The sequence below is a fragment of the Aotus nancymaae genome, unplaced genomic scaffold, assembly GCF_030222135.1.
Source record: "Aotus nancymaae isolate 86718 unplaced genomic scaffold, 86718_ANA_hifiasm-v0.15.2.pri h1tg000008l, whole genome shotgun sequence".
In the NCBI taxonomy this organism is placed as follows: Eukaryota; Metazoa; Chordata; class Mammalia; order Primates; family Aotidae; genus Aotus; species Aotus nancymaae.
Genome location: NW_026988419.1, coordinates 23518487 through 23541968, shown reverse-complemented (window position 1 = coordinate 23541968; position 23482 = coordinate 23518487). Strand labels below are relative to the sequence as shown.

The following is a 23482-nucleotide window of genomic DNA, read 5'->3' as shown; positions in this document are numbered from 1 at the left end:
ATAAATATATATATTATACACAGATATACATACATATATGTGTGTGTGTAACTAAATCAAAATAGCAAAAATAAATGCAAGAGTGGAAATTGAATGAGAACTTTTTTTTCTTAAATATTTTATGAATCCCTAAGAGTAAAGAATTCTCTGCCGTGAAAACTGTATTAAAATGATGCTCAGTAGACCACTGCTCCAGTACTGCAGTTTTCAGAAAGTTGGGTTATCTTGGGTAATTCTAAGTAAATAACCCTCCAAAATGGTCTTTTATTATCATGGAATGTGTAGAACTAGAGACAACTCAAGGGTAGAGCCTCACGTTTTACCTTAGACAATTTAAATGCCCTTCAATGTCGTCTAGTATCTGAGATTTTTTTGAACACTCCAAAAAAGTACTTTTATTTTACATCTGATTGTTCAAAACTAGAAAACAGAATTTTATTCCCTTGAGATGAAGAAATTAATAGTTTTCACAGTTTAGGAATAAAATCTAACAATAAAAAGCTACAGTATATACTTGAATGATAACATTAGGAGTAATACATTCTTCTTTATCTCCTGCTGAATCCACTCTGATTGTGTGCCTTTACTTTTTGTTCCTTTAGATTTCTGCTATGGAAATGAAGATCTGACATTTTCTATCAGTGAGGCCATTAAGCTCTGTGTCACTGTGGTGGCGTATGCTCCTGAATCATTCAGAAGGTATCTGCAGCTCTTTATTCTGTGCCTCGTTATAAGTAAATATGGCAAAGGAAATAAAATTGAATGAATACAAAGGTTATGCTGATTAATATTGGTCTGTAACATTTTGACAAGTAAGCTTTTAAAAACTAAATTTAGGCCAGGTGTGATGGCTCACGTCTGTAATCCCAGCACTTTGGAAGGCTGAGGCAAGAGGATTCCTTTAGCCCGGGAGTTCGAGACCAGCCTGGGCAACATAGTCAGATCTTGTCTCTACAAAAAATTAAAAAATTAAAAATTAGCTAGGTGTGTTGGTACACACCTGTAGTCCCAACTGTTTGGGAGGCTGAGGTGGGAGGATTGCTTAATCCCAGGAGGTCAAGGCTGCAGTGAGCTGTGATTGTACCACTACACTCTAGCCTGGATAACAGAGTAAGACTTTGTCACACACAAAAAAGAAAAGAAAAGAAAAGAAGAAATAAACTAAGTTTAGGAAACGTAGCAGAGACTCTGAAAAACAATAGTAAATCTTCATTCATTTGAAATCCCTTAATTTGGGTTTTGTACAGATGCTAAGGTATTTAGTCTTGTTAGAAAATATTTTTCCTCACAAGAATGCAAATTAGTAGCAAACAAAATTTCATAACAGATATTTATTTTTAAAAACTCCTTTCAAGGGGCAATAAGAATTTCTGTAACACAAAGGGCGAGAATATAAATCTTGCCTTCATTTTGCCAAGTGCAGAGAATTCAAAAGACTCAAGTGAAGAATGAGTCATTCCAATTCAAAGATGTTGGCTCTGGTCTGAGATTTAAATCTGATCTATTAAAAGTTTTACTCTGTCGACAAACTCTTCCAAGAAGAAGGAAGGAGCCAAGCTGACTATGCCCAATAAATCTTTATACATTTGCCTGCACCTTAAGCCTGTATCTCTCCCCCATAAGAGAATGAATAAGGGCCAACAGGAGCCAGGATTTATGTTAATTGAACTCTTTTTACTGGAAGGAAACATGAGGAATGAGTAAGAAATGTTTTCCCGAACATTCTTGACTTTTTGTCTTCTTGAACAAGGGAAGGAGAAACAGTATGCCCGTGTTCAGCCAGGGACTTGGCTGCATCCTTCAGGAAAGCAAAGCTGCAGGATGGTCCTACTCCCACTTTTCTGCTCTTCCTTTAATACCACAGATCTAGAAAATGTTCCAGAATGGATCAAATCCTGCATGAAGTCAACTCCAAATCCATTCTATACATGGATGTAAACAACCTCTCTGTACTCTATTTTCCATTCCAAGTGTGTCCAGAATGGAAAATAGAGTAGAGAGAAGTTGTTAACCGGGTATGTCAGAGATTCTGCAATTGAGACGCTGCAATAATAAAATGCATACAGATTCTCGAAGATCAACATTTCAGCAACACAGAGAACACTTAAGTGCTTAAGTGTGACTAAAAAAATTCTTCCATTTCAAATTTTACCTAATTTCCATTGAGACATAAAATTCTCTTTCAAGTTAAAATTCAAGCACATTGAAATCAAAAGGAATTAGAGTTCACAGTCAAATTTCCTTGTCATTGAGAGTTAAAGCCCAAAGTCTAATATTGTTAAGTTAAAGTAGAATTTTTTTTTTAATCTTCCCTAATTTTCTATTCTGCTCAGTTTAAACCAGATGACATCTTGATGTCTCGGTAAGATCAGAATTTCCTTAGCAGCTGTTCCCTGGAATATGGCTCATGGGAATAAATAACATACTTACAGGACTTCAACATTTGTAGCAGCAGGTCTCTGTTGTACTTAATTTTTTTAAAGTATTTTATTTAAGTGTAACGTTTACATAAAACATTTAAAAATCATAATTTTACAGATCCATGAATGTTCATGACATTATCATGTCTACACAACTACCACTAAGATTGAAAAATCAGATAGAGGCACTACTATCCTGATTTCTAATATGTTAAATCAGTTTTGCCTATTTCTGAAATCTATTTAACTGAAATACTATAGTAGCTATTTTTAATGTCTGACTTCTGTAATTCAGTATTATTTCATGAGATTCATTCGTATAAATGTATGTAACAGTAGTTGATTCTTTTTTATTCACTTATAATAGTCCATTGTATGACTGTGTTACAATTTATTTCTTCTCTTGTTATCAGGTTTTTGTGTTGTATCTAGTTTGAAGGTATTATAAATAATGCTGCAATGAACGTTTTTGTGTATGTCTTTGTATATGATATTTATGCATTTCTATGGATGGAAATGCTAGGCTAAGTCATGGACTATGGGTATGTATTGTTTTAGTAGATACTACCAAAAAGTATTCCAAGGTGGTTTCAGTTTTCATTCCCACCAACAGTATGTAAATGTTCTAGTACTCTATGGCCTCATCAACACTTGTTATCTTCAGTCTTTTCATTTTGGCTATTTTGTTGGGTTGTAGTGACAGTCATTGTCATTTTAATTTCCATTTCCCTCTTGCAAATTAAAAGGTTTGGAAGCTTTTCAGATAAATGTTTATTGAAATTTGGACATCCACTTTTGCAAAGTGCCTATTGAAGTCTTCTGCCATTTTTTTTTTTTTGAGATGGAGTCTTGTTCTGTTGCCAGGCTGGAGTGCAGTGGCGCAGTCTCGGCTCACTGCAACCTCTGCCTCCCGGGTTCAAGTGATTCTTCCGCCTCAGCCTCCCAAGTAGCTGGGACTACAGGCGCGTGCCAAACGCCCGGCTAATTTTTGTATTTTTAGTAGAGACACGGTTTCACCATGTTGGCCAGGATGGTCTCGATCTCTTGACTTTGTGATCCGCCCACCTCCGCCTCTCAAGGTGCTGGGATTACAGGTGTGAGCCACCACGCCCAGCTGTCTTCTGCCATTTTTAAATGAAGTTACAGTATTTTTAATTTGATATATATGATTTCTTAGTGTTTTCTGTTTAATTAATCATATCATCTGCAAATCATGAGAGCTGTATTTTATCCTTTCAAATTCTTATACACGTTATTCCTTTCTCTGTCCTTAATGCACTGGCTAGAACCTTAAAACAAAATTAAATAGAAGTGATGATGGTGATGATGGTAGGATCTTTGTCTCATTTCTGATCTCAGAATATGGAGGGGATTTCCAATATTTCATCACTAAGAATAATATTTGCTGTAGAATTTTGTTGTAATATACCAGTAAGATTAAGGAAGTAATTTTATTATTCATTAAGAAATTAATTATTAAAGAAGCTGCCTTCTATTCTTAATTTACCTTGAGTTTTCTTATTGATAGATAATGAATGTTACCAAATGTTCTTCTGTATTTATAGAGATGATTATGTGATTTTTATTCTTTATTTTCTAAGTCTGATAGGTTACACTGATTTATTTTCAAAATTAAAACTTTCCTACCTCCTTGAAAATAAACTCTAATTGGGTTGTATATTATAATTATCACTTTTCAGCATTGCCAGATTGCATTTGCAATTTTTTTAGCATTTTTACAACTATGTTAATGAGAGATATGTCTGTAATTTTTATTTTTTAAAAAGGTCTTATCTAATGAGTTTTATTACTGGAATCACAGGGAAGTTAGGAGTAGAAGATATATTCTAGGTAGCTCTATGTCATTCAAGATAAACCAATTCTGTATACTTAGAAAAGTTACAAGTGCTTAAACAAAAAAGATGTCTTGCTTAGCTACTACTTTATTAACTACCCGCTGGCAAATGTTTTAGCAGGTTTACTTGTAATCCTCCATTATCATAAAGTCCTTGTTAGGCTGTAGTATCAAGGATATGAAGATTAAGCTGGACTCATAAAATGAATTGGAAAGTGTCTCTCCCAACCCCTTTTTTTAAAAAAACTCCTATTCTCTGTAGAAATTTGGTGCAGATTAGCTTTTTTTTTTTTAATTTTTGAAACAGGATCTCATTCTGTTGCCAAGGTTGGAGTGCAGTGTCACAATCATGGCCCACTGCAGCCTTGACCTCCCAGGCTTGAGCAATCCTCCCACCTCAGCCTTCCAAGTAATGGGACTACAAGTGGGTGCCTTTACATCCTGCTATTTTTTTTTTTTTAATTTTTTTGAGACATAAAGCCTCACTGTGTTGCCCAGGCTGGTCTCCAATTCCTGAGCTCAAGTGGTCCTCCCACCTCAGCCTCCCAAAGTACTGGGGTTACAGGCATGAACAACTGTGTCTGGCTCAGAATAGCATTTTGTCTTTTAAAATATTGAGTAGAATTTATACACAAAACTGTAAGTAATGTAGTTTCTGTGGGAACATTTTAAAATTAAAATTCTTTATTCTGGTAGTGGCTTTGATAAGTAAAATTTTTCTAGGAGTTCTTCTACTTCATTTAAGTACCTAAATTTATTGGCATAAATTTGTTCCTGATATTCTTTTTTTATTTTTAATGACTATGGGGTTTGTATTGTATTCACTTTTTTATTTCTAATACTGGGAATTTTTGCTCCCTCCCTTTTTTTATTATTATTCTTTCCAGGAGTTTATTAATAGTTTTCCCTTTACAAAGAACCAGTGTTTGGAGCTTTGTAGATTTTTGCTATTGTAGGTTTATTGTCTGCCTTTTCTTTCCTTTTTTATCTTTATTATTTTCTACCTCTGACAATTTTTTTTAATTTAAAGAAAATATTCCAGCTGGGTGCAGTGGCTTACACCTGGAATCCCAGTACTTTAGGAGGCCAAAGCTGGTAGATTGCATCTGTTCTGGAGTTTGAGACCAACCTGGATAACTTGGCAAAACCCCATCTCTACAAAAAATACAAAAATTAGCTGGGCATGGTGGTGCATGCCTATGGTCCCAGCTATTGAAGAGGCTGAGATAGGAGGACTGCTTGAGCCCAGGTCGAGGCTGCAGTGAGCTGAAATGTACCACTGAACTCCAACCTGGTCAACGGAGCAAGATCCTGTCTCAAAAAATAAATTAATTAACTAGTAAAATAAAATAAAAGAGAAAATGTTTCATTTTCTACAGACTTTTATCATATCTGTCAAAAAATCAGCATTAGATCTTACTGCACATTTGAATTTAATGTGTCTTTTTCTCTGGCTACTTTTAATATTTTCTCTTTTCTTTGGGTTTTAAGCAGTTTGACTGTGGTATGCCTAGCTGTGATTTTTCTTTGTATTTATACTTCTTGGGATTCATAGTGTTTCCTGAGCTTGATAGCTTTCAACAATTTTAGAAAATTTGACAAATAGCTCTTCAAATATTACCTCTATCCTATTTTCTTTCCCCTCTCTATTTATGTATATGTCTATTCTTTTCTCCTTAACACCATGCTCTATGTGTGTCTCTTATGTTCTTTTCCATATTTTCTATCATTTCTCCCCTCTGTTCTTCTGTCTTGATGTTTTCCATTGCTCTTTGTTTCAGTTCACGCTCATCTCTTCCTGTGTCTAATTTACTGTTAATAATTATCTTTCAAGTTTTTAATTTCAAATATTTTAGTGATCAGTTCTAGAATTCCTACTTGTTTAATAGATTTCAGAGTTTTGATGAAATTCTCCATTTTATTATCTCTCTTATTTAACATTTTAATCATTGTTTTATAAAAATCTATGTCTGTTAACTTTACTATGTAGATCACTTGTGGCCCTGTTTATATTGTCTGTTCCTTTCCTTGGATTTCGATCATTTGGTTTTAGGAGGACTGGGCAATTTTGACTACTGAATATTGCATTTTAAAATGTTAGAAATGCTTTGAGGGTCTACCCGATGTTATCTCCTCCAAAAATGATTTATTTTTACTCTCTGACTGGCAACTGTGGCAAGGCAGATAATTTTAATTCAGTCTGTGATTCATTTGATTTAAACTTGATTTAAACTTGGGTTTCGGTCTTTGCAAGGGCTGTTCTATTTATTTCACACTCCTAGGATACAGCCTTTCATGGATCTAACTCCTCCTGGAAGTTCCTGAATTCCAATATGTATTTCCTTGTCACTGTGAGGCTACTGAAAATTCTGCTTAGCTTCATAGCTCTTAGCTGACATTTCTGCTTGGATTTGTCTTTAGCCTTTTGGCCCTAAGCAATTTACAAACTCGCAAATGCCTGGAAAAAAAGAGTGCTGCACAATGTCTGGATGAACTGAGGAAGCTTTCTTTCCCCCAGACGTCTGATAACTCCAAAAGATGACTGCTAGCCTTAGCTTCTACTTGGTACCTTCAATATGTTTTAAAAATTTTGTCCGCCCTTTCTAGTAAGACAATTAGTGTGCAGCAAGGTACTTTTTATTATTGCAGAAAGCAGAACTGACTTATTGCCTCATTTCTTAAGTTGCAAAAAATAGGAGAACTCAAAAGAGGATCATAGCTCTTTCTCCATACCCATCAATTTCTGATAATTGCCATTTCCTGATTCTAGAGCACATATTCTAGGCAAAATTATATTACCAGAAACCAGTATTCAGTATTAATAAAGAGCATGGCAAAAACTCATTGGTATCTGTAGGAAGAAGAATGGATCAAAGAAAATCTTGATTTCACATTATCTGGGCTATTGACCAATCAGTGCTGTTTTCTAGAACCCTCAATTTATAAACTTTAACACAATTGGGGAATCTCTAAACAAAAGATTGCTGGGTGTGGTGGCTCAGCCTATAATCCCAGCTCTTTGGGAGGCTGAGGTGGGAAGATTGCTTGAGGCCAGGAGTTCAAGACCAGCCTGGCCAACATGGTGAAACCCTGTCTGTACTAAAAATACAAAAATTAGCCTGGCATCGTGGTGCACATCTATGAGGCAGGAGAATCGCTTGAACCAGGCAGAGGTTGCAGTGAGCTGAGATCACACCACTGCACTGCAGCCTGGGTGACTGACAGAACAAGAATCTATCTCAAAAAAAAAAATTTTATGTTGTTGGTGTCATACACTTACAACTTTAGAGGAGAAAATCCACTTTTCGTAATACTTACTTAATCTCCATCTCCCTTCAAGGTGTTTCTGACACCCCAATAGTAAATTGAGTGTGGGCCCTACCCAGTGATTGGTATTTACTCATGTTGGTAAGCAGGCATTGTCAGACTTCATCATAATGGCTGTGTCTAAAGTTTTTGCTATGAATTCCTTGAGCTCAGGAAGCCAGCCTCCCAGGAAAGGGTTTTATGTTCTCTCAAAATTGTTGCAGCTGGAAAATTACTCTCAGCAAACTCCCGAATTCAAGTTTTGTTCTGAAGCCTGTTTCTCTAGATGGCTATATAGCTCCACCTATTATCATTCTCTTATTCTGTCAACCATTTATTTGTATATATGGCTAATTCCCCCAACTAGGTCACATGTTTCCTTAAGGCAAGATTCATCACCTTTTAACAGGTGGTTAGTGAACTAATAATTGTTGGTCAACATTTCCAGCAGTTCTACTTTTGATTTGGAGTGGCAAGGGGGCTTAGAATTCATCATATCTCTAGATGCTTTCCATTGTTCTACGCTCCTAAATGTGACACCACCAATAAAAGTCAAATGTAAAAAGTGACTCGTTTTCTTTCTATTGCTTAAAGTCTTCAGATGCTGATGGTCTTGGAAGCCTTAGTTCCGTGTTACCTACAAAAACTAAAGAGGCAGACATCACAGGTGGAGACAGTACCTGCTGCCCGAGAGGAGATTGCGGCCACGGCTGCTCTTGCAACGTCCCTACAGGCCCTTTTATACAGTGTAGAGGTCCTCACCAGGTAATATCATTGGCAGAAATAGCTACAGCCTTACATCATATGTGTCCACTGAAAAAATAACGAAGAAAAAAATGTGATGGATAAAAATCTAAAACCCAAATTTTATTTACAAATACTTCTAAACTCAGCCCTTTATGGCTTATAGCTGCAAACAGGTCCTAAGCTATTTGAATAAATAATGTTAAGTACTCTGAATAGTAGTAGTAATAATAGCAATAATATTCTTACTATCATTGCTAAACACACATTGCATATAACTTTCTGAGCTTCTTCAGCAGTTATAACCCAGTGGTAAACAAATCTTATATAAGAGGGCCAATTTAGTGAATTTAAGAGGTAATCTACATTTTTGTTATTATATTATTTTATGGATATGGAATGCGTGCAATTCCAAGTAAGTATTTACTTTTATTGTTTTAGTGTTTGTGAAGATTTGTGTTTTTTAACTATAATTTCAGAAACTACATAACCAATATAAACAGCAAAATATTATCCTACTGCTAGAATTAAGAGATTCTCTGTGGGACAGGACTAAATAATGCTGGGAGAGAGGATTGAGAAATTTGGGAATGGTAAGATAAATTGGCACCAGAGTTCAGCCCTAAACAAAGATCAAGAGGTTAGTCCTATCACAAGATGCTTGGGTGCAAAAGCAGAGTCATTAAGCTGGCATATGGCAGGAGAGGGGCAGGCAGAGAGCCCTGGATGAGAAAATAAAATAAAATGTGAGTGGGGAAGGTGGTTGCAGGATACTATGTGTATGATGGGCTTTCCTTCTCCGTTCCCATATAAATTAACTGCAAGGAAATATTCTTCCCCAGGATAGGGATGGGAAAGTCTTCTTCCTGGGTTTAGTGTCTTTGCTCCTCCATTCCATTCTGCCATGCTATGTGTCCAATCTAAAGTGCCAAATCCTTAGTGTGAAATTGTCTACGCCTCCACCAGAAGGCACCAACTTCCCCAGCCCACCTCGCTGTATTGCTAAGAGGGGAAGCCCTTTAGTCCAGGAAGGACTTTTTCGGCATGCATCCACAAGTAAGAGAGGGAGTGGAATTGTAATTCATTAACATCAATATTGGTTTAGTTTCTAATCATGAGCTACATTGCCAGACTAGAACAAGCAGAATATTGCCCAAAAGTCTGCTGTAGACTATCATCCTGAAATGTTCATATGCACCTAAATTAAGGAAATGGGAAGAGTTGGCACAGACAGCAATGACAAATTGCCTCTTCTAATGAGAATTAGTGTTCTATGTTATTGCTGATGGTTTCATGAAAGTCCCAGAAGAATATCCTAAAGAGAAATGAAAGACTTACACTCTTCCTTGTGTACCTATCTGGTTACATCACTAGCCTTTTCCTACAACTAGAGGAGAGAAAAGCAGTCAGTTTTTCCAAAGTGTCACTGTATTTCTTCATACACACACACACACACACACACACACACACACACACACACACACATATATATATAGAGAGAGAGAGAGAGAGTCTCGCTCTGCCATCCAGGCTGAAGTTCAGTGGCATGATCTTGGCTCACTGCAACCTCCACCTCCCAGGTTTAAGCAATTCTCATGCCTCAGCCTCCCAAGAAGCTGGGATTACAGGCATGTGCCACCATGGCTGGATAATTTTTATATTTTTAGTAGAGAAGGGGTTTCTCCATTTTGGCCAGGCTGGTCTCAAACTCCTGGCCTCAAATGATCTGCCCACCTCGGCTTCCCAAAGAACTGGGATTATAGGTGTGAGCCACCACGCTCAGACTATTTCTCCTCATATTACATAATGTTAAAGCTTTCCTCATTCCTATACCCTTTTATAAGGATAAGCCAATTAACTTATCAAAAATTTACTTACCCAAAATCTCACAAAGAGTTATGGATGGAGCTCTGACATTTAAAGTTCTCTGGCTTTAAATATTCCAGTTCATTTAATATTCTTTTGGTGGAGAAGACTAGCCTCATTCGTTGGTAGTAGTTACTTACAACAAAATTGTCTTCACTGTTTTTACACAAAGAAGATAAGAATCCCCTAATTTCTAATTTCTCCATATTCCTAGTTTCTTTATCTCATGACAAAAGAAATTTAACAATTATATGGGTAGTATTACATAAATATATCACAAGTGCATTAGTTTTAACTGTTCTGTAACACATTACTATAAACTTAGATGCTTTAAACAAAACCCATTTATTATCTCACAGCTGTGTAAGCCAGGAGTCCAGGCAGGTTCAGCTGGATTCTCTGCTCTTGGTTTCTCAAGTCGTCTATTAGTCTGAATTTTTTCTGAAGGCGCTGGGGAAGAATGCACTTCCAAGCTCATTCAATTTCTTTGGCAGAATCTAGTTCCCGGCAGCTTTAGGTTTGAGGTCCCATTTCCTTGCTGGCTGTCAGCCAGGAACCACTCTGCATTGAGAAGGCACCTGCATTTATTCTCACATGCCCGCCCCCCCCCACCACCTTCCAGCCAGCAATATCACCTTGAATCCTTATGCTTCAAATCTCTCTGTCCCCATCCAGAGAAGACACTCAGCTTTTGTAAGGCTGATGTGATTAGATTAGGTCTACCCAGATACTCCCCCTTTTTGCCATACAATGTTACATAATCACTGGAGTAACACCAAAGGGCAGAGATATTGGGAGCCATCTCTAAATTCTGTCTACCACCACAGGCACAGGGAGAGGAGATCTGGTGTGATTGTTAAAAGCTTACTTTCTAGCTATGCCCAGCATATAGAAAATGAGCAGCACAGAAGCAAGTCTTGATGATTTTATAAAAGAAACTGCTTTAAAAAACTGCATTATGCCTTTTACGTCTTAGATGCCAATACAGAGGCAAAATTTTACCTATTATTTAAAGTAAACCCTGCAGATATAAAATGAGACAGTTCAAATCTATTACAAAGCCTCTAAATTACTGACTTATAATAGATATTAACATACTCACTTTCCAGGGTAGTCTTAGGTGTGATTTGACTAGGAGAATTCTTTTATTCTTTGATAGTTTCTCAGAAAAAATAGAGTAGTTGATAATGGTGTAGGTGGCCAAAGTGGTACACACATTCTTGCCTTTAACTTATCATCTAGAATGGTGAACTGCCCAGTGTCTGTAGAACTGAAGAATGAGCTCTTAACTCTTAATTGGTACAGACTTCGAAGTCTGTAGATATTTCATAAATGTCTTATTTGAAGAGTCATTTTAAAGAGTTAATTATTCAAAACCAAGAAGTGGAAAAACACAAATCATGATGAGCTTATAAACCCTTGGGAATCAACGTTCCTTTAAAGTGACTCTCAGAACAAAGAAAAAAGCCCAAAGCCAGAAAGCCTGTCTTTTGAAGACTCTAACTTAAAACTTATGTGTGCTTCAGTAACTTGAGGATTTAATAAATGTTTCCACTTGTGTTGTTGTTTTGCTGTGATGATTACTGTCGTTGTTATAGGCCCATGACAGCCCCACAGATGAGCAGGTGTGACCAAGGTCATAAGGGAACCACCACAGCCAATCACACCATGTCGTCTGGGGTGAACACCAGGTAATTCACTGCGCCTTATTCTATGGTCTCTCAATTTCATACAACCTGAATGTCAGCTGTTGGGAATGAAAGGAATCCTGAAAATAGTCAATATTGAGTGTGAAAACCTCCAAGGAAAGAAAAGAGGTGACAGTGTAGAGTTCCAAGAAAAGACCAAGACTTCTTTTGAAATTGTCAAAGAGAAATCTAAACCACCTTCATAAATAGGCATTTGTGTTGTTTGGTTTGCTTGAGCATGCTAGATGTTCTCTGCCTCCTGGGTGGTCTTGGAACTATTCCAGTGTTGTTTCATTTGCCTTCAACAAAAGGCAAATAAACAATAGTAATCAGGAGGTGGTTTCTCATTCCCAGGGCACTGAGTCAACTGACTTTCATCTGGACAGATTTTCTGCAGACATTTCATCCGAACTTTGACATACGCCCTCAAATGATGCTTTTCATGCTTGTTGACTTAATCTCCTTCCCTTGTTTTGGTACAACTCAGACACTGGCTATACTAGTTAATATTTTACCTGTTTCATTCTATCTGTGTTAGCCTTAAATACTCTGACATACACAAAAAGCCTAATTAGCTTCCTTCTACAAGGAAGATTTAAGATAGGGCAGACTCAAAATCAGCTTAAGATAAGTTCTCTTTACTCAGTATGGAGTAGTTGGTATGGAAATCATAAGGAGAAATTCAATAAATTTCCACTTTCTCTGAAGCCTATTTTTAAGTGTGTATCATTATTCATGTAAAGTTAATTCCCTGCTCATCATATATATTCATATTAAAAATAAAACAAAAATAAATTCCAAACCCAACTATAAATTGCCTGGTATGATGGTTAACTCATGCCTCAATTTCCTATATTAAGGAAAAATGATATACTGTAGTTTAAGTGATATTTAGGGACTTCTCTAGGCTCACTGGGTTAAATGAGGACTTCTAAAGAAGAAAGAGGGCTTCAAAAGTTTTATTATCCATGAATCCTAAAGCAGTAAGTCTCCAGAACCGAAAGGAAGTCAGCCATGATTCTCCTTCCCATCACTTAAAACAGAGCACATGGTATTAAAACTACATCTTAGATTTCAAAATTTCTAAAAATTTCTCTCATTTGGCTATATTCCATGAGTTTATGTTTATGAGTGTATATTACTAGTCGTATATCTATATTTGTGAGCTTATCAAAATATATAGCTTCAAGGGCTTTTCAAATGAAAAAGCCTGTAAGAAGCCACATCCAAGGGACCCTGTTCTTGCTCTAATAGTTACATAGACTGTTTTTCTAACTCCCAGGTACCAGGAACAAGGAGCCAAACTGCACTTTATCAGGTACAGAAAGACTTGCTCTAATTTTGTACCAGTTCTGACATCTTAAGATGATTGCCTTTAAAACTGGGGTATGGCTCTGTTAGATTTAGTTTGATGCATAACATACTGTTTCTCGGTAAACCCCCAGAAATGGCTTTACTACAATTTTGGTTGACAATCTCTTCTAGGCTGATAAGCTTTTTTTATCCTTTGGATGAGGTTCTCCTTGGCCTCACCCTACTTACTGATTCATTAACTCATTAGGAATCTTATATTTTTCTTCAGTGTGATACCCTCTTCTCACAACTGCCACATGCATACATTTTCAGACCCCCTAGTTAATCTTTTACAATTTCCCAGGGAAAACCTTCATTTACTGGAGGAAGGGCAAGGGCTTCCCAGAGAGGAACTGGATGAACGAATTGCTCGAGAAGAGTTCAGAAGACCCCGGGAGTCCTTACTGAATATTTGCACAGAGTTCTATAAGCACTGTGGACCGCGGCTGAAGATCTTGCAAAATCTGGCTGGGGAGCCACGGGTCACTGCCCTGGAGCTGTTGGATGTGAAGTCTCACATGAGGTACTGGCCTCACTTTCCCTCCTCCAAATGTGAACACAGCTTGGCCCATGTGTTGGAATGTGTGTGTTGGGTTGAGAATGGGCATTCCCCGGGAAAAACACTTGCAATAGAATGACTTGTTTCCTGTGACTTAGGTACGAGCCCTCTGGTAAGGTGTGCATTAAGTGCACCAAACAGGATATTAGGGTGGACAAGGGGGAAATGTTTTTAGGACAGAAAAGCACTGTTTATGTATTCGCTTCTCAATAAAAGAGAAAGGGAAATTTTATCACCTGAATTCTTACAGAAGTAGCCTTCTTCCCAGTGTTATTTGCTGCCCAGATTCTAATTTTTCGCAAGAATCGAATGTTTCTTCTGTTATTTTACATGAAGAATGCACAGCTACTTTCTGCTTCTAGGATCCCTAAAATCCCAGTTATGAGCCCTGCAGGGAAGTAAGCAGTTTTAACTCAGCCAGCTTGGCTTGGGCTTGAATTCCCCTTTATATAAACAACTCCAACAGCTAAAAAAATGTGTCCTGGTAAAAATTCTGAACTGGATTCATGTAAATAACAAATGAGGCCAGTCGTCATTTACATGTTTTACTCTTAGTGCACTAGGGAAAGGCCCCAGAATTACATCCCTGTGCATTCATACTTCATCTTCCTATGGAGATGCCATCTCACTTGAAATTCACACTAAAGTCTGTATTTGTGTTTCAAAAGGAACATAATTCCAGAGGATCTTCTATTCACATTTGTAATCATTTGTTAAGAGTGATAAAAATCCCTTGAAAGAAAAATGTCATGGGTAACAAAAGAGTCACTTGGAACGTTTAATGTATCTATAAAGCTAAAAGGATCCCACCACTGTGCTCCAGCCTGGCGACAGCCTGGAGAGGCTGTCTCAAAAAAAAAAAAAAAAGAAAAAAACTGAAGGTAGAGTTAGGTTCAGCCACTTTGAAATAACGTTGCAATTTGGCAAAACTCACAGTTTTTTGGTTATTGCCTTTTTTAAATATAGAAAGTACTAAATGAAAGAAATGTACAGAGAGCACAGGTTCTTTTGCTTCCAGTGTAATTTCACATTCTTTGAATTGTGAACACACACCCAGCACTGCCCTGGAGAACCCCGTAACCTCACTGGAGTTCACACTCCCTGCTGTGCAGTAATGGGGAAGAGCTTATTTCACACTGAGAAGTTCAGCTCCTAGATGGGAGCCTTCAAAGAAAGGGGAGGGACATTGGAAGTGTTAAGGTCCTGCTGTCGCAGCAACCTAGGGATCTATTCAGCCCCTCCTCTTCCTTTCCCACTGGTCTTCTCTAGCTGACCTAAGCAATTCTGTGAACAGAGAAACATCACATTCCCAGAGTCAGAAAATCACTATGACCAATGGCCATTTTGTGAGCGAAAGGAAAAAATATTCCTAAAAGGTGGATGTGTGTGTGTGTGTGTGTGTGTGTGTGTGTGTGTGTGTGTGTGTGAGAGAGAGAGAGAGAGAGAGAGAGAGAGCGAGCTATGAGGTAGTGATTGTCCTATAACCTGACTGTATCTACACTCTTCTTTAGAGCGTTTGGAGGGAGGGGACAGCAAGAGTCAGAGAGGCCTGGAGCTCCCTCTAGAGGCCAATACTTACTAAAGGTTAAATGAACTATAAATGATTTAGCTCCGTGCCTGGCACAGATCTGGACACAATAGATACTAATGCTAATGAGAATGGTCCAAATGCTATGTTAAACACTGGGTATGTAAAGTAAGGTCCTGGTCCTCAAGATTATCATGGTTCACTGCAAGAGGCACATAAGAAAATAACTATAATACAGTGCTGCAAGTACTGTGATTGCATATGTATTTATGTATTATCATTATATAAAATATTTGAGGCAACTCAGAAAATATATGAAGGGATAGTATATACAAATTATAGAGTCAGGGTAATGTGAAAGATTTTCAAGGAGTTAATTATCTTTATGATAAGATTAGCACAGGTAATCAATATAAGATCATATTAGATATTCATGAATCATAAATTTGACTTTGAGCTTCTGAGTTATCAAAACGATGAGTGAAAAAATGATTAATTATAAAATCATAATATAAATAAGTTAAAAACCAAACAGTTGCTTGGTGAAACAATACTTTTTTAAAATACAAAGAGTAGAAAAATCTTGTACAGGCCAAGGGAAAATTTCCCCTTTACTCTCTAAAGGTTTGCTGAAAATCAACTGATAAGAGGCAGATCATAATCAAAAAGCATAAAAATGTATTTGATCATAGTTTTACCTGACACAGGAGCCTTCAGGATGAAGACCCCAAAATACAGGGGAAGCTCTCCATTTTTGTTTAACAAAGTATGATTGGACAAAAAGGGCATGATCTCATGCTAATAGACCAAGTGAGGAAACCCAGCATGGCCTGTGTGTTTAGATTCTTCTTGGCCTCTCTGGTTAGCATTCCTTCCTTCTGGGAATGAGGTAAGACCCTCTCTGGAAAGGGGGCATTCTACCTACAATCAAACAAGATGGGTCAGATCATTTCTTTATGGCTAGTTTTTACACAGAAAGATGGGGGAAAGTTAGTGTAATAATTTTAAGTTTTATGGTTGGCTTCAGGAAAAAGGGTTCTAGTTTCAGTGACCTCCTTTGAGGAAAAGGGTCTCTCCAGTTTCCACGGCTAGCCTTGGAAAAGAATGAGAGGCCACAGAGAGGAGGGCAGGAGGTCAATGAAAAACTTTGGCTTCTGAGGTCTTCATTTTGGGGTATTGCTTTCTGAGCTTCAATAGTCTCCTGGTTGGTGTTTGTTGAAAGAGTGGTATGATGAACAGAGTCTTCAACAACATACATATAGTAGAGAAAGTGCTGCTTGTACGTGCTGGATGCCTGTTAGTGTATAAAGTTGTCACAATGTCATAATGCAGTTCAGCAAGAGCAATTGATCTGAAGCCAGGATAATGTCATTCAAGAACACAGCTATTTCATGGCCTGGGTCGATAGGAGGGCAACATTTATATTGCTCAGGGAATAGGTAGATTAAATGCCCTTTATTAATGCAATTTCTCACAAGCTTTTGAAAAAGACAGGACTGCTATAGTCTCTAACCAAATAGAGCTATTCTGTGTTGCTGAGTAGGGGTAGATCCAGATGCTTTGACCTTATGCTAAGCAAAGGATGTAATTAAGGCTCCTCTTATAAATTAAGTGCACACTTGAATATATGTAGAAATCAGAGCTTAAAATATAAATTTGTGAATTGAGGGTAGTATTAAATCGTTCTTAAATTATAAGAATAGATAATGTCACCCAAGGATGAAAAGTTGATTTTTAAAAAGAGAAAGAGAAATAGGATGATATAAAAAATACAAATGTTTGCAGAAAGAATTTAAATCAAACCAACGAGTTAAGAATCAGTGCTGAGGCAATCTATACTTCTGAATTTGCAGAATGCATAGTTGATTACAAGGCTCTTAAAGAAAATATTCTTGATTAGATAGCGTCTCTGCCCTACAGAAATGTATTACTTCATTTGCCCAACCCAGTGCTGCCAAAGCGGCTAGATAATAAAATCTGTAAATTCTCACTCTCTCTCTATCTGTCTGTCTCTCTCTTCTTGTATGGTCTCTTTCTCTCATTCTCTTTCTCTCTTTTTCTTTTCTTCTCTCCCTCACCCCCTCAATGGGAAAATCTCTTATGTTCCCACTGAGAAAGAACCATAGGAAAGTTTTTTGTTTATGCACGTGATAGTACGGCAAAGACTGTAGGAAAGGGAAGTTTTGTTTTATGCACAAAACAAATTTATTTTGTCACATGACCAGGGATTAGAGCAATTCAGGTAGTAATCCATAAAATGGCTCTTAAATTCAGCTCTAAGTATTCTTTTGAAGATTAAAATAGATTGATTATTTCAAAAGCACTTCTCAATGTTATCTTTAAAATAGTAAGAGAAAAGAAATAAGTGCATATAGATATACTCTTATTTGTCACACAAATAACCTGAGAAGAATTATTTTCTGTATATCAAATTCATGAGAAAGAGATAAACGAAAGAATGTATAAACTGTTTAAAATGATTTCTTTAAAACATCCACATTCACACACAATTTCCAGGACAATGTGAATATGTTCAGTCTGGAGAGAAGATAGTGGGAATTGAGATAAAACTATTTCTTGATAATGAAGGGTCATGATGGAGAAGATAGATTGGATTTATGCTTTCAGAATTAAGCCTAGTAGGAAGAAATTAAAGGGAATTTGGAGGCCTAACATGAGAGGAACCTCTCACAGTGTGGACCTCCAAAGATGAAATAGGTTGCCTTGTACAATAGTGAGTTTTCATCCATGGAGCTAGTCACATGAAACAATTATAAAACAAACTAAGTAATTAGAGAGGTAATAGCTTGCTGTGATTTCTAAACCAAGGTGCCTATCAAAATCAACTGGGGAGCTCTTACTCTCTAGATCCTTTCAAAGTTATTCACTCTTCTGTTCTCTTGGAGTAATCACGATTTCTGTTTATTACAATGTTATAGTTAATATGTGAGAAAAAAAATTACGTGATACTACCACTGCACTACTCCTAATGCATCAGTGGATCTGTGCAGTGACTGAGAGCAGCTAATGTCATAAAAAGAGTGACAACTAGGAATCCTGTACCTCCTGGCGGGAGTACACACCACACACACCACCTGCTGCGTACTCTTGCCAAAAATCAAAACCGAGTCTGCAGATGCAGCCCCTAGATTTAACTTCCAATTGAATTAAATACAAAGGCAGTAGGATAGATTAAATTACACCATAGAGATTCAATCAGCAAAATTCAGAGTGTTGCTACAGCGAATTTCTTTAATAAAAGACAAGGTAGGAAAAAAAATACAGTAGGGGAAATCTACATATTAAAAGAAATTTAAAGATCTATCAATGAATTGAAATTTATGGGCCTTATTTGTTCCTAATTTGTAGAAAAAAAATTAATTATGAGATAGTCTGTGAATGTTGAGAACTGAAGGGATATTTGGGTTTTTTTTTTTTAAAAAAAAAGAATTATTTTTAATTTGTCAAATGTCATATTGTATTGTGTTTAATTTTTTTGTGTCCATAAATGTGGAGACACATACTGAAATATGTCTGGGTAAATGATATGATGCGTGGGATTTACTTCAAAATAGTCCAGGGTGGGGAAAGGGGGAGTGTGAAACAAGAGTTGTTGTAGGCTGGGTACAGTAGCTCACACCTGTAATCCCAGCACTTTTGGGAGACTGAGGTAGACAGATTGCTTGAGTCTAGGAGCTCAAATCCAGCCTGGACAACATAGTGAAACCCCATCTCTACAAAAACTATGATAATTAGCCAGGCATGGGGATGCACACTGGTAGTCTCAACTATTTGGGAGGCTGAGGTTGAGTGATGGGTATATTGGGGGCTTACTATGTACTCATCTCTCTACCTCTTTATATGTTTGAGATTTTCCAAAATAAAAGTTAAAAATATACAGATTTCTGGTCCCAGGCTTTAGAGGTTCTTATTTATGAAATTTTTGGAAGTCCTGGGAAACTATATTTTTTCATTTTCCTTTTAAGATACATATTTTTTTAAAATAGAAGGTGCCAGTGTGAAGCAAACTCTCCACAGGACTGTTATGACTATTATGGGCTCTTTCAGCCCTGAAATTCCATGACTCAGAGAAGATTATCTTCAGAGCTTTTCCAGTACAAACTTGTCTCAAAAAAAAAAAACCAAAAAAAAACAGAAAAGCTTATTTTTCTGTTTATCTCAAATCTCCTCCTCTCTTTAGTAACAGCCCTGAAAACTTTCCAAGTATGGCTGCCTCCTGCTGATGCCATCCACACATGCATTCCTAGGCAACATTAGGCCTCTCTGCTCCCCTCCCCCATAGGGAATCCTCTGTCCTACATTTCAGTTCCATAGGATCCTCTGCCTGCCTGGTTCAACATGTACTTATTCAAGCCAAAGATTCAAATAATGGGTGGTAGTAACTTAAGGTATTACCCTTCCTAAAGAAATTTGTTTTCAAATGAATTTTCAATATCTCAACAAAGAATATGAACATTTCAACCACTGTGTCTTAGGTGTATTTTTTAGAATACAAGCTTTGTTTAAAGAACAAAAATCAAGCTCAATTCATACAGCATAGTTGGAAGATATTTTTATGAATGAGTATACATTACCTCTTAATATTATCTTCTACACATTTTGCATCTATGCAGTATACTTTATAAGGAGGCACTGTAAAATGTTTAAATATTTTCTCCTTCATACAAAGTTAAATTAAATTGGCTTTAAGGCTATGTACATCATTGTATTTGTGTTCTTTGGAAACTGATAGTCCATATCTAGTTCTGAATATTATTTCATTACTATTACATTTACTAGAAACCTTATTTGCCCAATTAATCTAGTTGGCCAATTCTCCTCCAGAAAATCTGACACTTAGGACATCCACACTTGGGTCTGGTGACTGCAAGCCTGACCCAACCTTGAGGGAAGCACAACTCTCCCTCTAGTAGTTCCTGTGTGGAACCAAGTTGGGAAATCTGAGAAGTAGAGACAACCAAAATCCAGACAGTACAACTGGGTCTATTATATAAAGAATCTCAGCAGAGAGAAAGGATACATGTATAAGACAAAAAGAGAGGAGGAGGCTTTAAAGGAGAGGAATGGAAATGGAGTCTGAAGAACTCCTTGGGTTGCAACGAAAACCAAGAGCACTTTTTATAGGGTACCTTTGATCTTGACTATGGGCACTGAGGGATTTCTGAAGCCATGAAGTTTACAAGGACATTTGATGCTAGTGATTTTATTGTTCATTAAAGTTGCATTCTTTTTTATATGCAAATATGTCATATGTATAATATATATGTATTTGCGTCTATATATACACATGCATATCCTCTGAAGTGACATTCCCTAGATATAGTTGGCCTATCCTTAATCTCTCTGGATCTTAGTTTCCTTATTAGATTCTCTTTACATGTAGTCTCTGAACATTCTATAATTCTCTATTAATATGCATGTGCAGCTATCACTGTTCTGGTATATAGGAAAGCAGAGGGATAGAGGATGTGGGGAAGAATGTTCTTAGTTCAGGGAGTTGGTGGACTGGAAGGGGAAATTAAGATGATGCTATGTAGAAAAATTCCCATTGTGTCATTCTAAGCTTATCTTAAAAATATATACATATATATTTTAGGTTGGCAGAAATTGCACACTCCCTTCTGAAGCTGGCACCATATGACACCCAGACAATGGAGAGTCGTGGGCTTCGGCGCTACATCATGGAAATGCTACCCATTACCGACTGGACAGCTGAGGCAGTGAGGCCAGCCCTCATCCTCATTTTAAAAAGATTGGATAGAATGTTCAACAAAATTCATAAGATGCCTACTTTGAGGTGAGAATGCCTCCTAGTTAGCTGTTGCTATCACAAATGTCAAAGTTAGGATTTGTCATTTTTTAAGATGATGAATCATTCTGGAGTTGAACGAATGACTTGAAAGTTTTCTTTGGAATATGTGCATAGTTAATAGGGTCTATGAATGCCTAAGTAGCAAAGCCTACATTTTGAAAAAAATAACATTTTCTTTAAAAATATATGTGCTCATCTTGAAAAATCTATCCATTTCTTAGCTATCATGCTCCTCATCTGACACATAAAAATTTCAATTAGTAGCCTTCAATCCCTTTTAAAATAAAAGAGGGCATGCCTTATAAGTTAAACAACTAATGAGAAAAGAAAATGAATTTTATGTTCAAAGTACTATATTTGACATAGCTAGTTAACATATTTAGACACCAGTTTAGAGAAATTCCAAGCTTTACAATAATCATCCAAGCATCAACTTAAAAGTTCACAGGATTGATAACAAATGCCTAATTTTCACTTTTTTACCTAATTCAGTGTCGTACTAAATGAACAATGTTAACACTTGATCTTTGTTCAGTGATCTTGGAAATATTCATTGGTAGCCTACATATTAGCAGATGGTTTTGAACCAGTCTACTTAAGATGTGAGCTGAGTTTGGAAACTATAGTGATAGTGAGCAGGTAGTTCAACGAATTAATACTGGTAAACCCACTTACTCGAAAATTTCAAGTTTGGGTTAGTGAGAACATTTTCTGTCCTTTTAAACTAAACCCAAAAACCAGTGCAGCTCTTGCCCAAGAATTTATAGCACTTAATGTTCAATTCATCAGAATTTTTCCAGGTATTAGCTCATAATCTCCTTCACGCTAATCCACCCTTTAGGAGTCATTAAAAAAAAACAAATTGAAAATTATTCTAATAATTGATTATTTGTTTTTATATTCTTTTATATCATGGTGATGTCTGCCTGTACATTATTTCAAGGTTATTTATTTCAATGGCATGGAAATGCCTGTTTTAAAACACTATTTCTTTAGTGATCCCAATAGAACATTTGTGTCTGTCAGCAAATGGCTTATCAAAGAGTTATAACTGTCTTACAAGGGTGTGTTGAAATAAATTCTTCTCTTAAATACTTGCTATCTAAAGATGTTAAACATCTCCAAAACTGACCCATTTATGATATAATTAAGCCCACTATAAAGAAATCATGCTTCCCAAAAGTAGAGTTCTGGATTAATACATAGGCTTGGTCTGTTGTAGGCAATGTTCTTGGGAGCTGTGCTATGAATATGGAGTTGGCTTGGATTTAAATTCATTAGGTGATCTCAGTTCAACACAAGAAATGTTGACTGAACCTCACCTCTGCATTACCTTTAGTGTCGGAGATGGCACATAGCCTCATTTATGAATACATTTCCATTTGTCGTTGCAGATTCCATTCTGATAGGAAATATAAGCTTAGCAAGTATTGCCAGGAAAATATAAAGAAATGGTGTTAATATCAGTAAAGCCCAAGCTGTTTATTTTGGGGCCACAGGGATGAATCTTTCAGTACTATGACAATTATGGAATGGATTGACTCATGCTACAGAAAATCCCATATTCATTTAATTGGGTTATGTATACAGTAACACCATTTATACTACCATAGAAAGTAGATAGAAAATACATATCATGTATTGGGAGGCCAAGAAAGAACACTGTTTAAATAAACTATTTTCTTTTAATGTGATCTTCTTGGCAGGAGTTAAGCTATATAAATCAAATTAGTGGTAGTCTGGTGTAAAAATTGGCGGGCATGTGTAGTCTGATAATCAGGTTTCAGAAATGCAGCTGGGGTCAGATTAGTTCTATTGGGAGTAATTATCTCCGTGATCGCTTTGTTACAATGGTAGTCCTAGGACCCTCTGTCAAAGCTAAGACTAGGGAACTTCAAATGCAATCCATTCATCATCTCTGTTTTTTCTTCAATAGATTTAGTCAAGTGGGGCAGGCCTGCCTCTGCTACGTTTTCAGTATCTTCTTCCCCTCCAGTGTGCTCTGTGCTTTTGGAACAATATGGGTAAACTTCATCCCAGAGACACATCCTGTCTTAGATGGCATCAAAATCACTGTCTCATTCACTTGTTTCAGACTCTCCAGAAGGGAGCCAAGCGGCTAATGGCTCCTATGTTGTATTCCAGGAGACAGGTTGAGTGGGAGCCTGCCAGCAATTTGATTGAAGGGGTTTGTTTGACACTTCAGAGGCAGCCAATCATATCCTTCCTGCCTCACCTTAGGTCACTGATCAATGTCTGTGTCAATCTGGTGAGTAGCCAAGTGGCAATCTTATGAAACTTTGCACAATTTAACTCTGCTATTGACTTCT

General features: G+C 36.9%; 1 protein-coding gene across 11 annotated transcripts in view; it reads left to right on the top strand.

Annotated features, from left to right (window-relative positions):
• The window catches only part of UNC80 (unc-80 homolog, NALCN channel complex subunit), a 228801-nt gene that overhangs the window by 173776 nt on the left and 31543 nt on the right, over positions 1 to 23482 (top strand). For all 11 annotated transcript variants that reach the window (XM_021667055.2, XM_021667047.2, XM_021667043.2 and 8 more), the window contains 7 exons: positions 603 to 699; positions 8176 to 8346; positions 11790 to 11882; positions 13162 to 13197; positions 13537 to 13755; positions 20937 to 21137; positions 23298 to 23421. In XM_021667055.2, the coding sequence (XP_021522730.2) occupies positions 603 to 699; positions 8176 to 8346; positions 11790 to 11882; positions 13162 to 13197; positions 13537 to 13755; positions 20937 to 21137; positions 23298 to 23421 (941 nt within the window). The remainder of the gene's footprint in view (positions 1 to 602; positions 700 to 8175; positions 8347 to 11789; positions 11883 to 13161; positions 13198 to 13536; positions 13756 to 20936; positions 21138 to 23297; positions 23422 to 23482) is intronic.